We start from the raw sequence: 15413 nt of genomic DNA, 5'->3' as shown, positions 1-15413 counted from the left end.
TGATTTAATCTCCGCAAGACATTTCTCCCTAATTGCTAGGCACAGATGATAATTAGCCACTGTTAATTCCTGATCATTAACAAGCTGATTCTTAGAGGTAACGGCAACAGGGCAATCATCTTAAAAGGCTCGAAGCTGGGGGTGCCTGGGTGGCTTGGTCGTTGGGCGTCTGCCTTCGGCTCAGGGCATGATCCTAGGGTCCTGGGATCGAGCCCCACATCAGGCTCCCTGCCCTGCTGGGAAGCCTGCTTCTTCCTCTCCCACTCCCCCTGCTTGTGTTCCCTCTCTTGCTGGCTGTGTCTCTCTCTGTCAAATAAATAAGTTAAACCTTTAAAAAATAAATAAATAAAAGGCTGGAAGCTGCCATGCTTCCGGGCCCCAAGCTCCAAGAGATGACACTGCATTTTGGCATCTGTAGCCCAGAAATCAACTGGGGCCCTTCCGTTTTTGTTTACAAGGGCAGCGATTGGACAGTTGATGACTCTAATCTTTCGTTTTCTTCTCTGGATATATGGTGGGGTTTTTTAGAAGCTCTGTCGATCACAGAACAGTATAAAGAAAATCAAATACACATAACCTTATGACCTGGAAGTTTCCACCATCACCGTTTTGGTTTATGTCTTCCCAGTCTATGAATTTTTTTCATAGTTGAGCTCCTGGCAAACATGGGGTTTTACCTCCAGCTTTATTCACTTACTATTACAGCATAAATGTCTTGTCAGGTGGTAGCAACTTATTTAAAAAAGGTCTGCCTCCCCTGTGAGAAGAATCAACTGGATGTTGCAGCCGAGGGAGAGGATTCGTGAGAAGGAAAAGCGACCGTGGGGAAGCAGAACTGGGAATTCATTCCCGGCCAGAGCATCTTCAGGGGACTGCTGTCCCTGCCCCCCTCCCAAGACACTGGCTGGAAGAATTTGTGCGCACGCGCACGGTCACGCAGGAGAACAGCTGGGAGCTAAGATGTTAACAGTGGTGTTGCTTTCCGAGTGGGCAAGTGCATGAATTTTCCTCCTCTGCCTTATGATTTCCTGTATAGCACAGAGGAAAAAGCACTGGATCAGCATTCAGAAGATTTCCAGTCCACGTTCTTGTCCCTCCACGGAACTGGGCGTGCGATCTCAGGTAAGTCTCTCCTCTGGACCCTGGTTTTCTTAAATGTGCTTTGAGGGAAGCGTTAGTCTTCCCACCCTGAAAGGTGGTTTTGGGAATAAGAAATACGGGGTTAGAGTTCACCTCTCAGTATGAGAGGATATGCCGGCAGACTCCCCCAAAGTAAACCCAGTAGGGTCAGGAGACAGATTTTATGTAACGCTTGGCTATTTCCAAAGACAGTCTTCGAAATACGGTGTCGCGTGCATTTCTAGATTCCCCAGTGACCCGCTCCGGGTGTGCCTCTTCACTCCAAGTTTCTTGAACCTGTTTATTCCTTCAGCAGGGACATGATGCAGCCAGAGCATGGACTTGGGAATTAGACCTAACTTTACATCAATCACCGGCCACAGGTGTCTCCCACCTGTAGGCTACGTAACATGTCTGAGCCTCAGTTTCCCCATCCATGAAATGGGGGCATATGCCACCTACTACTTACGGGGTTGTCGTGAGGTCCAGATGAGGTGCTGTGCACCAAGGGCTTTTCAGTACCCAGCCCATGATATTTATTTGTACCTAAATACAATTTCATAACAGAAGCACAAATACAACCGTGTAATGAGTAAGAAGACCGTTTCTCGCTCTGTGCGGCGTTCCCCGGATTTGTTATGCTCTCTGGAAGGCGACTTTTCCCTTTGCCCAAGCTCGCCCCAGGCTTCGTGGTCTGCTCCTGCGGGTGTGGCTGGCAGGTCGGCTTCAGCCTCTTCCTTTCTCTTCTGCGTGTGTGGCCTCTGATCCGATCTCCTCTCCACCTTCACATTCCCAGATCTCTCAGATCTGAATCTTTTTTTGTCTCTTTGCCAAGCTTACTATTAAAATTGGCCTTTCAGCCCCAGCGAGGTGCTAATTGTTTCAGAAGCCCTGACCTGTGCCCCCTGCAAGGACGGGGGAGGGCTGGTTACCCCCACTGCCGGTGTGATGCTAATTCCTTACAAAGCACGCCTGCATCCCCACTGTGTTTAATCCCCCAGCAATGTCATGGAGTGGCCCGGTGAGAACTTAGTATTCTTCATGGGGGGGGGGGCAGCATCGTTCCCAAAGTGGGTGCCACAGAAACAGATGCCATTTTGTGGACACAGAAGTTTGGAAAACACCACAATGAGTGAAACTGCACACGCTTTTCGGGCCTGTAACGTATTCACGTGAAACGTGATTCTTCAAGACCTGGATGGAGTGCTTCCCACGCTTTTTTCCCACCAGAGTCCTTTTTACCAGAATAGTGTTCCATGGAACCCACTTTGGAAAACACTCATAGAGGTGGCACAGGAAAGGTCTCGGGAAGGAGGCAGGGTGAAGTTCAAAGACAGGCACCACCACTTGCTAGCTGAGCGATCTCAGGCAAGTTTCTTAACCTCTCTGATCCTCAGTTTGCTCACCTACAAAATGGGGACAGTAACAGGGCTGTAAGGATTACAATAGAGAGTCAAGTGCTTCGCAGAATGCCTAACAATGGAGAACATTCAGTAGACTTTGGCTTTAATTGTTATTTTCTTCGAGGAAAAAAAATCTGCCCTCCGAAAGATTACTGTTTCAACGTGACACGGCTAGTTAGTGACCGGACTGCGTGCGTCCAGGCGTCCCCCCTCTCACTTCGAGGCTCTTCACAGCATACAGGGCTGTTCTCATTGGGGATCGAATACTTTTGTTCTCCTCTCCTTCCCTTACCCCCCCCCAACCGCCCGTGGGCTGCTAATTCCCTTCCCTCTGGCAGATTCGTGGTTTTGCAAACCTCAAAAGTGAGTGCAAACTGCTATGAAAGTCTTAGTGATTCCCTCGTCACTCCCCATCCCAGCAGTCCCCCCAGCCACTGCCCTGGGGCTCCTTCAGGCAGCCTGCCCCACCACCCTCCCCTCCCCCTGGGGCCCCCGGCTTCTGCCTGTGCTGATGCCGCCCCGCCCTGGGGTCCCAGTCATGCTGCTGCTGTTCTGTTCTTTTCCAGCCCATGAACTGTGCTTTGCTAGATGCGTGGAACCCAATCGGGAGCCAAGCCATCCTGCTCCACCTCCCACCCCAATGCGGGCAGAGCGACTTGGCTTGTGGGTGGGGCCGGCCGTTTGGGATTTTATTTTTCCCTCCTTTGTCAGAGCCGATTCAGAAAGGATGGTGCTCGGCCGCCTCGTGGACAGGAGGCCTTTGCTTCCAGGCTGTCACCCACACCTCCAGGAAACCAGCAAGGGGCTCATTCCATAGCTGAGTCAAGTCTCCCACGGTCAGCTGATGGGGCAGGGCCCGTGCTATGTAACTAGGGTCAGTTCATCCCCCCTGTCGCAAAGAGCACCCATTCTCCTCCCCTTCTTCCTTCGCCCCACTCCTACAGCGAGCTCAGACTTCGCAGATGAATCAAGCCTCCTGACCTGAGTGTGGCTTCTGTCCCCTTTCGGCGGGCTCAGCTGGGGTGTCCCGTGTCTCAGCGGGGATAGGACACTGTACCCTGGGTAGGGCCCTGAGGTGACCCCACCTCCCCATCACAGGCACTGTGGCACTTGATCTCCCCTGAGCATTAACATTTCAAAACGTCTGCCTTTGTATGACTGCAAAAGGGCCCATGAGGGATGCTGACGGCCTCAGGGCTTTGCAGGCATGACTTGCCCTGCCTGCCCCCCTTCTAGAAATGGCCCTGCCTGCCCCCTACAGCACCCTAGGTGACCCTCTTCTAGGCTTTCCTCACATCTTGGCTTTCCCCATCAGCCCTTTCTGCATTGTAGCGTATTTGCTTGCTTGCTTGGCTCAGAGCCTCTGACTTCAGCAGATCCGCAACTCCCCTGGATCTTGTTAAAATGAAGATTCTGGTTTAGAAAGTTGGAAGGTCGTGGGCTTCTGCCTTTCTGACAGGCTCTGGGGTGAGGTTGATGCTGCTGGTCCATGGATCACACTCAGGGGAGCGGAGATCGATCGTCCCCCACTTGGGCCGCACATTAGCACCGCGGAGAGCACCTGCAGGATGTCACTGTCCCCATAGGATCCCGCAGAGGGGCACCCAGGCATGAGGGATTTTTAGATGCTCCCCGGATGTTTCTATGGTGACCAGTGTCCAGAAGCCCTGAGCTGGGCTGCGGGCTCTGTGGAGGCCGGCCTCTGTCTGTGCTGCCCGTCTTGCGCAGTGTGAGCCCGGAGCCTGGCTGTGAGGTCTCAGTAGTTGTGCTCATGATGGCTCACCTTGTGTAGACGCCCGGCTTCTGGCTGGTTCAGAGCTGGCTCCTGCCAGTACTGCGTGCTGAGCTGGCAAGGCCACATGGTTTTAAGAAGCCTGTTGGGTTTGGACTGTGGTGTGGCTTGTTGACTTGGGCTGACCCAGAACTACGACTGATTAGAGTCCCCGAGGAAGACACCTTCCCAAGATGCCTTCTCTGCCCCTCTGCCTTTTCTTAGGGCCGCTGTTCCTTCCCCCCTGGGTCCTGCTGCTCTCTGCCAGGGTGCACTTGGACCTCGGAGTCCTTCTTAACACAGAGAAGTCCACCCCAGCTCAGTTCCTGCCTCCAGTTCTCCTCAAGCTCTCGGGGAGATCTCAAGCTGCATTTTAATTGTGTTGGGGGTGCCTTCGTTCTTCGAACGAGTACTCTTCGAGGGCAAGGAGAGTGCTTTGTTCGTCTTGTCTTCCACGGGCACAGGGGGTTGCTGCAGATGAATGGGTGAACGGCGTTATCCCGCAAGGGGGGCTCCCGAAGAGGAAAGGGGAACCCTTGTGGTAGCCCATCCAGAAAGCTGTGAATTCCTCATGGGGCGAGGAAGCACCCGCATAGTGTCCGGGCATCCAGGAGCTGGCCTGGGGGTCTTTCTTCATCCGGCGGGCCGGGCGGGGTTGATTTAGTTATCTCCCCCGGGCCCCGCATGTGGGCCTCGTCGGAGCTGCGGCTACTACAGCCAGCCCACCCTCTCCCCCGCCTCCAGAGCCCACCTCCTTGGCCGCAGGCTGCCCAGCGACCTCTGGGAGGATGAGTGGCTGTGGGAGGAAGGCCCTGACCCTGCTGAGCAGCATCTTCGCTGTCTGTGGCCTGGGCCTCCTGGGCATCGCCGTCAGCACCGACTACTGGCTGTACCTGGAGGAGGGCGTGGTCCTGCCCCAGAACCAGAGCATGGAGATCAAGATGTCCCTGCACTCGGGCCTGTGGCGTGTCTGCTTCCTCGCAGGTAAGGGCACCCCAGACTGGGCCAGCCCTGCCCCAGACAGAGAAGCAGCCCTTGCCCCCCAGAAAACCTGCCTGAGAGGCCCCCTGTTGGGAAGAAATGCCCCCGAGGGAAGGGGGCAGTTCACCAGGGACGGTTCTCGTGGATTCTGGGTGGGGCTGCCCGCAGGAACCAGGGCCCATTCCAAACTCAAGCCCTGAGTCACAGTGTCCATCAGGGCAGGTCCTGTCATCCCCTGGGGCTTGTGTCCCCCCCCCCCCCCCCCCGCCGAGAGATGAATGTAGTCACGCCTTCCCCATCCTTCCCCCACACTCTGCCTCCCAGGCTGACTGAGTCTGGCCTCCCATGGGTCTGGAACTGCCCTTGGTGCCGTAGCTCGTGGAATGATCGATCCCAGTGCCTCCCCACCACACTCTAAGGCAGGACTTCTTATTTTCACTTTACAAATAAACAAATGAAGATCCAGGGAGGCAAAGTAAGTCTCCTTGACTCAACGTCCCAGGCCCACTCGTTTACAGAATGAGAAAGCCTTAGCAGTTGCCCTGTTCCAATTCCGTGAAATGGGAAAGAGAGAATCCAGGTGCAGGTCTTTCCAAATCTGCAGGATGGTGCAGGCTTTGATCCCACCTGTCTGGCCTCCCTCCAGTTTGCGAGGACTTCTCTGGAATCCTTGAGTTGCTATTCCAAGCACTTTGTTTTTATCCCTTTATCATGGTCCAGAGCCAGCCTGTACAGTAAGAACATCTCCATGCCCTTCGAGACTGGTCGCAAGCCTGAGCTGGCCGGAATCCCTGCAGGGTGATTACTGAGCCTTTCCTGAAGGGCCCAGTCACCTACATGTACTGGTCGGAGGGGGCATGTGGTTCTCCCAGCTTTATAGTAGGACTTTGGAGAATGAGGGTGGTGATTGGCGCCCAGCAGTATTCGGCAGGGAGGACACCTGAACGCCCGGCCTCCTGGTGTCTCGTTGGTCTACTTCGAAAATGGCATCTGACACCGACCTCCCCTCCTACGGCCCTAAACTATGTGGCATCAGTCTCTGCTCAAATCTGAAGGAGAATTTGAAGTCACTAGGATCTGGCTTCCAAAATGATCGACAAGGCTTTGGGGGTTCTGTTCCATGATACCTGAGCTGGGGAAGCTAAGCCAGCCATGCGCCATCATCTGCCCCAGGGCAACAAGATAGCCACCGGCTGTGTTACTCAACCTCCAGCTTGCCGTGTGGGCCTCTTTTCATGTGACTCTTGGTGCGGGGGTCCATCTTCACAATGGTGCTTCTCCAGGAAAGATGTGATGTCAGGAGGCACCCCCACTCCTACTGCGGGTCACTAGCCAGGGTTGGGACCCCCTAGGTTTAGATCCAGCCCAGGTGTAAATACACAGTGGGTCGAAGACCCCAGAACATTTGGGGGTACCATTTGAATGTATTAACTTCAAATCCAATGTTCAAGAATCACCTGCAAACGTAAATGCTTCCTGTCTTCACAGGTGAGGAGCGGGGACGTTGCTTCACCATAGAATATGTGATGCCCGTGAACAGCCAGCTGACCTCAGAGTCCACCGTCAATGTTCTCAGTACGTGCCTCAGACTTTCCGACCGGGGTCCCTGGCTAGACAGAGCAGAGCGGGCAGAGGGAAGAGGCAGGGTGACCAGCTTGCTTCTCAAGGGTTAATGCCCTTCAGCTCAGCTGGCGGTGCTGTCCTCAGCTCCCCAGAGCGCGCTCCACAGATTTTTCTTCCAGTGGTGATCACAGCTTGCTGGAGTCTCCGAGTGCTGTGGCCCAGGCAAGTGAGGGGGCATTCTGCCTCGTGTCTTAGTCCGTGTGGGCTGCAGTAGCAAAATACCCCAGACCAGGGAGTTCATGACCAACAGAAATGTATTTCTCTCAGTCATGGCGGCTGGAAGGCCAAGATCAAGGTGCCGGCAGGATCACGTTGTGGGGAGGGCCCTCTCCCTGCTCACAGATGACGCCCTCTTCTGTGTTCTCATGCAGAGGAAGGGGTGAGGGAGCTCCGTGGGGTCTCTTTTGTAAAGGCATCGAGCTCACTCCTGAGGGCTCCACCCTACGCATCCAAACCATAGCACTCGGGGAACTGATGCAAACTCTCTGCCCCCAAGAAGATTGACCTCATGGCCTTTGCCTCACCGGGGTCGATTCTGACCCCCCGTGTGGGCTTGCAGTACAGTTTGGATACTAATCACCCCAACGTAACACAAAGGCACGGGCTAAGGCCTCAGTTCCCCAACCAGACTGCCCTCACTTCCCACACCAGCTGGGAGTTCCAGAGACCCCAAGGCCACCGGCATTTCTGACCAGCTGGCTACAGGTCAGGAGTTCCTGTGACCCCCTCAAGTTCAAACAATTCCTAGAACAAGACCTAGAACTCAGGAAAGCACTATACTTACTATCACCATTAAAGGGTTCAGATCAAGACCAGCCAGATGAGGAGGCGCATAGGGCAGAGCTGGGGGGGCATCGAATGTCGAGTCTCTGTGTCTTCTCCCCACGGACTCAGGACGCGTCGCCATCCTGACTCGTGGATGTGTTCACTAACCAGGAGACTCAACCAGGCTTTGGTGCCGAGTTTTTATTGGGTTTCATTACAGAGGCGTGATGGAGTAAGCTGTCCACCATGTGACTGAACACAGTCTCCAGACCCCCGCCCCTCCCCAGGGTCAGGCCTGGATCACGTGGCTCAAAACCCCCAACCTTCTAATCACATGGGTGGTCTTTCCAGGCCTCCTGTCCTGAGTCAGCTGATTGGAAGAATCTCAGGTGTAGTCAAGGGGCCCTCCATGAATATCAAAGACTCTCTTCTCACTTGGGAAATTCCAGGGATGTGGAGGTTATCTCGCAGGAACCAAGGACAAAGACAAGATACATTTATTATGCAGACCATTCCCCAAGTAATTATAAGTTGAAGACAGCAGAGGCCAGGAACTGTCTCCTGCTTGCCTCAGAGATAGATGCTTTTGCCCATGGAGAGGGTGCATGCCCCCAGGAGAGGAAGTGAGAGGAGTGACCAAGGCCCGTCCATGGCTGCCATATTGGATGCCCAGGAGGGAGCAGTTCATGCTGGAAGAGAAGACAGAAGCATGTTGGCCCTTGAAGTCAGACCTCCCAGCCCTGCCTCAGGGGCACAAGCCCTGCCAGTGCTGGGAGATCCTGCAGCCACCCAAGGAGGGGGTAGAGCCCGGAGAGCTCATGCAGGCCGGGGGACTTCGGGGACCAGTTGGCAGACACTGCCAGGAACACTCCACTTGGGAGGGGAGCAGTAGGTAAGGCCATGGGAGGCTGACAGTGCCCTCTTGTCCCCTCAATTAGAAATGATTCGCTCGGCCACGCCGTTCCCCCTGGTCAGCCTCTTCTTCATGTTCCTTGGGTTTATCCTGAGCAACATCGGACACATCCGTCCGCACAGGACAATACTCGCCTTTGTCTCCGGCATCTTTTTCATTCTCTCAGGTAAGTTGTACTGTCTTCTTTCGCACCCTCTCAACTCTCAACATGTGACTCCTCCACGCTCTGCTCTGTCTGGGAAGTGCGGTCACAGCTGTGGGTCCAGCCCTGGCCCCGGAGCAGCGAGTCAGAGCCCCAGGAGGAACTGAGTCAGAGCAAGGGAGGCCTCTGATGGCCTCGATTCCACCCAGGACCCCTGGAGAGGAGAGACCTGACAGGCTCACCGGGGGCAGAGCTGGGATTTCAACCTGGGACTCTCTCCTCACCCCCTACCCCCCAGTCTTCCACCAATAATGAGCATTCTTATTTTTGAAGGGGCTGTTTCTTCCTGATTTTGCATGAAAGGTAAATACAGTCTGCCTTTGGAATTGTGGCCCTTCACTCCCAGCCCTCGGCTATCGTCAGGAGATTCCTCGTGTCCCCTTCACTTTCCAGTCACACCCATACCCCGCTCTCTTAAACATGGATCTGTCTTCCTGGAGGTTGTCTGTCTTTCTTTCTTTCTTTCTTTCTTTCTTTCTTTCTTTCTTCCTTCCTTTCCTTCCTTTCCTTCCTTTCCTTCCTTTCCTTCCTTTCCTTTCCTTCCTTTCCTTCCTTTCCTTCCTTTCCTTCCTTTCCTTCCTTTCCTTCCTTCCCTTCCTTTCCTTCCTTTCCTTCCTTTCCTTCCTTTCCTTCCTTTCTTTCTTTCATTCATTCATGATATCTACCAGGCCTTATTCTGGGTGCTGGCGTCACTGCCCACAAAAAGGTCAGCAGAGTGGGAGATGTAAACAAGTAAATATGAACATAGCAGGACAAGCAAGGACTGCTATGGGGGCCGAAGGCAGTGACTTAAACTCAGACCAGGGTTGGTCAGGGAAGACTACCAGAAGGGGAGCTGAAGGATGAGTAGGAATTAGGTAAAGGAGTGAGGTTGGGGGTGGGGATGGAAAGGGGGCCTGGAGGACAGAGAGAGGATGAAGCATTGGGGAGTTCATTGCTCAGTGTGGCAGGAGTGTAAGGTGGGATGTGGAGGGAGGGGAGACGGGAAGGCATCTGAGGATACCTTACGGATTTTGGACATTGTGAGAAACCTCAGAAGGAATTTGAGCTGAGGAATGACAATATGACCATATTTGGAGATTTTAGAATGACCTCTCTGGGGAATGGAAGGATGGAAGCAAGACAGAGCAGGGAGAGCAGGTGAGGGACTATTTCAGTAGCACAGGAGAGGTGATGGTGGCCCATGCTAAAAGGATGATAGGAGAGAAGAGGGATGAGAGGATTCAGGTGACATTGGGGGATAAACTCAACAGGGCAAGGACTAGGCTTTTAAGGGAAGAGGCAAGGATGGTGCCAAGTTCTTGCTTGGGCAGTGGGTGGATGACGCATCTATGGTTGATCTAGAGACCGTAGGAGAAGCAGCAGATTTCGGCCAAGTTCATGAGTTTAGTGTGGGAAATGCTGAGTTTGAGGTGTCCGTGTAACCTCTAGGGGGAGGTGTCCCAAAGGCTGCTAGAGGTCAGAGGCTCATAGTAGGGGCCTGGACCCAAAACAGAGATTAGGAGCTACCCGCTCAAGGAGTAGGAGAGGGAACCACGGGTAGGGATGAGGTTACTCACGGGGAGTGTGCAGAGTGAGGAGGCAAGAGAATATGCGAAATCAAGATAGTCTCTTTCTCCCCTTAAGGGGACCTGTGCATTTTCACAAGGGACCTTTGCTTTTGGAGACAGTACTTCAGACAGAAGAGTGACCCCCAGGGCGTGTATTTCCGGTGCCCTGGAGCCCTGGACTCATTGACAAGGGAGGGCTTAGGGAGGAGATGCTCAGATGGAAGATGGGTAGGTGGATGGCTTGAATAATGGTTGGATGGATGGATGGATGATGGATGGATGGATGGATGGAGGGGAGGGAGAGGTGAAGGGAGGGGAGGGGAGTAAAAAATAGCTCTTGGGCACCAGGTATTCTGGTTGCCACCTGATTCCCAAGCCAGTTCCTTTTCTCAACATTTTCTTATTAGTATAGCTCACCCCTCCCTTCCTCCTTCCTGTCTGTCCGTCCTTCCTTCCTTCCTCCCTCCCTCCCTCCATTTCTTCCTTCTTCCCTCCCTTCCTTCCTTCTTACTTCTTTCTTTCCTTCTTTCTCCTTCCATCCCTTCTTCCCTTCATCTGTCCATCTTTTTTTCAACTGACCCACCCCTCTTCCATCCACCTTTCCATCCATCACTCCAACAAATATTGAGCACCTGCAGCGTCCTTGGCCTGCCTTCTGCATAATGATATTTCCACCTAGTCCGAGAGATGCAGACTCAGGGGTTAAACGTTTCCTTTATCTTTCTGTGAATTTCACAAGTCAAGGCCGCATGGTAGCTTCCAGGCACCTGAGCTTTTTCAGCAGCGGGCAACAGGATCAGAAATCTCAGAATGAATGGGGCCACGCGATGTTGTTTTAATGATAACAATAGAGAAGCTTCCCTTGGGCCAGCCACGATTCCAGCATGAGTTAAGCAGCAAGGAAGGCTCGAATCACAGCTCTTTTCCTTTACTGTTCCTCCTTCAAGATGCCCTAGTTTCATCATGTGAGTGGAATTAAGCCTGAACAGCTCAAAACAGAGTAATTAATTATGTCCCGACTCAATGACAGTAACTGAGCCGGTGCCTGAGGCAGTCACTTGCACTACGGGGCAGGCATTGGGGCCCCACTGGCCTCTTGATATATCGCTTGCCAGAACCTGGACGAACTCGCTCTACCCCTTCCGCTCAGGATCTCAGTATGTCACCGCCCCGGCAGGCGTGCTTCGAAGACCATGGGCCGCTTAGTTTCCACAAACATGTTAGGGAGATAGGGACCGGAGGCCCCGGCTGCCTCTGCCAAGGGAGCTTGCCTTGGTCCTCAGTTTAGCAAAAGCCACTTGCTCGCTCAGTGGTTTGCACCCTTAGCTCACATTAGCATCAGTGGGGGAGGTTTTAAGACAGTGCCAGGGCGCCCGCCCAGGCCAAGTGACCCCGAATGTCTGGGGACAGGGCTCAGGCAAGTATGTCTGATCCTCATGGGTAGGCGGGGGGTGACAGCCACAGGGTTCCGTGGCTCAGAAGGTGGCCGGTCAGGGAGCTTTCTTCCCCGCAACGATCTGCTTTCTAGGAGGTAATGGTCTAAACGAGGGCTTTAGGAGAAGAGCTCCTGCTCTCCTTCGAGCCCAAAGTGAGAGCGCTGTTATCACAAGGCCGGCGGCTTTCTTCCCAGACCCCAAGGGGAGGTGGGTGCCCCATCCGCAAACCCCCAGGGCCTCCTCACGGAGCACCCCCGCCCTGCCGCAGGCCTCTCTCTGGTGGTGGGCCTGGTTCTCTACATCTCCAGCATCAACGATGAGCTGCTCAACAGGACCAAGGACGCGGAGACCNCCCCCATCTCCCCATCCCCCCATCCCGGAAGGCTGGGTTGGGGCGGGGCATGCCCAGGCTGAGCTGGGAGCCCGGAGACCCTCGACAAGCACCCCGGCCCCAGCCACTCTGCTGCCCTTCGTCCTCCCCAGACGGTGTCACTCTCGCCCCTTCCCCACCCGCTCCTCCAGGACCTCCCAGCTCTGTCCCCGCGTCCACTTCCCTCCGGGCTCCCACTGTTCCGTGCAGACCCCAGCCCCAGCGGGGGAGCCAGGCCCGGCCCCCAGCAGTGAGCGCCCCTCTGCTCTCTCCCCGCGTAGAGCGCTGGGGTGATGTCCGTATACCTGTTCATGAAGCGGTACACCGCCGAGGACCTGTACCGGCCCCACCCCGGCTTCTACCGGCCTCGCCTGAGCAACTGCTCCGACTACTCTGGCCAGTTCCTACATCCGGACGCCTGGGTCCGGGGCCGCAGCCCCTCCGACATCTCCAGTGACGCCTCCCTGCAGATGAACAGCAATTACCCGGCCTTGCTCAAGTGCCCCGACTACGACCAGATGTCCTCTTCCCCCTGCTGAGCCTCGCCACCTTCCTCCGCCTCCGCCGCCGACCGGGACAGCCAGATAGCCCTTCCCGCGCTCCCCTGATGGCCTGGGAGCCCCAGCCCCTTGGCTGACAGGCCCAGGCTGCCCCCACGCTTCGTTGTTGTCCCTTGAGCCACGTTGTCTCCACAGCTTCCCCAGAGTAGCTCTAGCGGCCCCAGGGTGGGTGTCCGGAGCCTGGAGCCAGCGGGCACGCTGATTGGCTGAGAGCATGGGCGTAGCCCGCCTCCTGAGTGCCAATCACTGCCGCAGCTCTCCCCTTTCCCGGGAGAGGTGGCCGGCTGTTCAGCGGTGTATTTGTCCCTAGACGCCCAACTTCAGGGCCCCAGGCCCAGGCCCAGACCGGCTCTGAGAGGCCGAGTTCCTTACGCAGCCCCAGCTGGACTTGTGTGCCTACCGACCAGCCTGGCCCTCCTGTTCGTGATCTAGGCCATCAGGCCCAAAAGGTGACTGTCCTACGCAGGTCTGGAGGGTTCAGCGTTGCCAAGCAGTGCTCCTCGTGACATCCTTTATCGTTTTGGGGTACCCACATCAGTCCGTACTGCACACCTTTCTGTGCTCTGCCCCTCCCCCTCTTCCCTGTAGGCTGTGACTCTTGTCTCCTATCCTCCCACCAGGACTCAGCTGCCCTGGGCAGAGAGTGGGTCTGAGGCCAATCTGATGAAGTCACAAGAGGTGTTAATGGCTGATGCTGTCTTAATACGTGCAGCCCTGGAACATATTTAACAGGGGTCTGTCATGCCTTAACCCAAGAAGTGGCTCTGACAAGGAGAATTTCAGACTTTGGCTGGTCCGAGGTACTATTATCAGGCATTGTTTCAGGCCCTGGGGATACTGTCCCTGGTCACATGGGCAGTATTTCCGGTCCAAGGCCCTAAAATCTTATCACATAGATACATGCCGATACCACCTGAGTAGAAAGCAGTTTTCAAAGAGGTTGCCTGGGATTTGCAGCTGGATTTGCCGACATTTGGTGCATTTTGAGTCGAAACAAGCCAGCCTTGGAATGATCCAGCTGCTCTCCTGAGGATGCCCATGAATATATGGGGGTTGTCATTTCATCCTAATACAGGGCAGTATCTGCTTCCTGGACTGGGGACATATGTAGGCAGCCAGATGCTTCCAGAAGCTGAGGCAAGGTGATGCCCATTGTCCTAGTAGCAAGCCAGAGCTGGGAGCTACCAATCATCTTCCATGAAGTCCATGGGGGACAGAGGTAGGGGGATTGGTGGAAGGCCCCCTGCAGGATGGGACCCCACAGTTCTCCAGACACCCTCTCAGTGTGTGCATTCCTGGTTTTGAGATCGTGTGTAGCGAAACAATGCCGGGCTCTCCACTGTGTGTTTTTGCCACGCCAGCTTTTCTCTCTTGCTCCCTTTAAGATAGCGTTCGGTTCCAGGTTCACCAAGCCACCGTGGGCAACACATGGGCTCTGGAAGGCTGTACAGAAGACCACACATCCGTGTGCATGGGCTTGGAAAGGACAGTGTCTTAGTTTTCTAGAGCTGCCATAACAAAATGCTCAAACAACAGACATTTCTTTTTTCACGGTTCCAGAGACCAGAAGTCAGAGTTAAGATGGCAGCAGATTCGCTCTCCTCTGAGGCCTCTCCTTGGCTGGCAGATGGTGCCCATCTTCTCGACGTGTCCTCACACGGTCTTTTCTGTGCTTGTGTGCCCGCCCCTGGTGTCCCCATTCTCTCTCACCAGGACACCAGTCAGATTGGATGAGATCCCATCCTGAGAGCCTCATTCATCCCCTGTTTAAAGGCCCTGTCTCCAAATATGGTCACATTCTGAGGTTCTGGAGGTGAGGCCTCAACACAGGACTTGGCGGGGGGGTAGGTGTGCACACAATTCAGCAGGTACAAGCAGGTCACTTCGCAGCTGCATTATTCCACTTCCTTCACAGCACAGCAGAGGGGAAGATTAAAGAGCCGATTGTGGTCCCAGTTCAGCCACCCTCTGAGCATAGATCCTTGGTCAACCCCGTCTGCTCTGAGGGGCTTGGCCCAAAGTATCCCCAAGCCGCCCCCTCCCCCACACCCGCCCCCAACTCTAGTGATTCAGCCTTGTGTAGAAAGCTCCAGATTGCCCTCAAATGTGACTTTTCAATTCTTGCCTTGAAACCGATAGGGACCGTAAACCCAACCCAACCTCCCAGGCCAGCGGCACCTTGAAACGACTGCCGTACTCAGGTTACTGTTTACAGAATAAGACGGAAACCACGTTCTCTTCCGCAGCAAGGGAATCGGTTCGTGTACGTGCAGACCAGTCGGCAGCTTCTCCAAACTGGCTGGCGGTTTAGATGTGCTCTTCTCCCGTTTGGGTCAATGTAATTACCCTCCTAAAATGCACTTTTCTGTCCCTTAAGCTCCCTTTCTCTGTCACTGTGCCAGGCTTGTGTGTGTGCACATGGGAAAAATAGAACCCACTTCTAAACACGAGTTGATCGTTGCGTGTGACATCATTAGGACAAGCCTTTATTGGCCTGGTCGCTGGGCTGCTAAGTGAAGCACCTCGTGCTTGGGAAGGTGCAGTTTATGCTTATCTCAGGGACAGGTTCTGGGTCACTGTCTTCCCTCATGCGGGACGGCGGGGATAGATCAATCATTGCACAACAGATTAATCTCAGAACTGGGGGCCTATTTGCAGCCTCTCTCCACAATCGAAGGTTTTAATTAAATATTAAAGCACATAAACTCAAATTATAATTA

The 15413-nt window shown here is 54.4% G+C and overlaps 1 protein-coding gene across 1 annotated transcript in view; it reads left to right on the top strand.

The window, feature by feature from the left end:
* The window catches only part of CACNG5 (calcium voltage-gated channel auxiliary subunit gamma 5), a 41425-nt gene extending 26282 nt beyond the window's left edge, over positions 1-15143 (top strand). The window contains 6 exon segments of the mRNA XM_034641041.1: positions 1037-1122; positions 5038-5277; positions 6763-6849; positions 8601-8741; positions 12032-12162; positions 12382-15143. Of these exon segments, the coding sequence (XP_034496932.1) occupies positions 5082-5277; positions 6763-6849; positions 8601-8741; positions 12032-12162; positions 12382-12672 (846 nt within the window). The 5' untranslated portion in view covers positions 1037-1122; positions 5038-5081 and the 3' untranslated portion in view covers positions 12673-15143.
* The last annotated feature ends 270 nt before the right edge of the window (positions 15144-15413 follow it).

Source organism: Ailuropoda melanoleuca, chromosome 13, assembly GCF_002007445.2.
Source record: "Ailuropoda melanoleuca isolate Jingjing chromosome 13, ASM200744v2, whole genome shotgun sequence".
Classification (NCBI taxonomy): Eukaryota; Metazoa; Chordata; class Mammalia; order Carnivora; family Ursidae; genus Ailuropoda; species Ailuropoda melanoleuca.
This window is presented reverse-complemented; position numbering and strand designations above follow the sequence as displayed.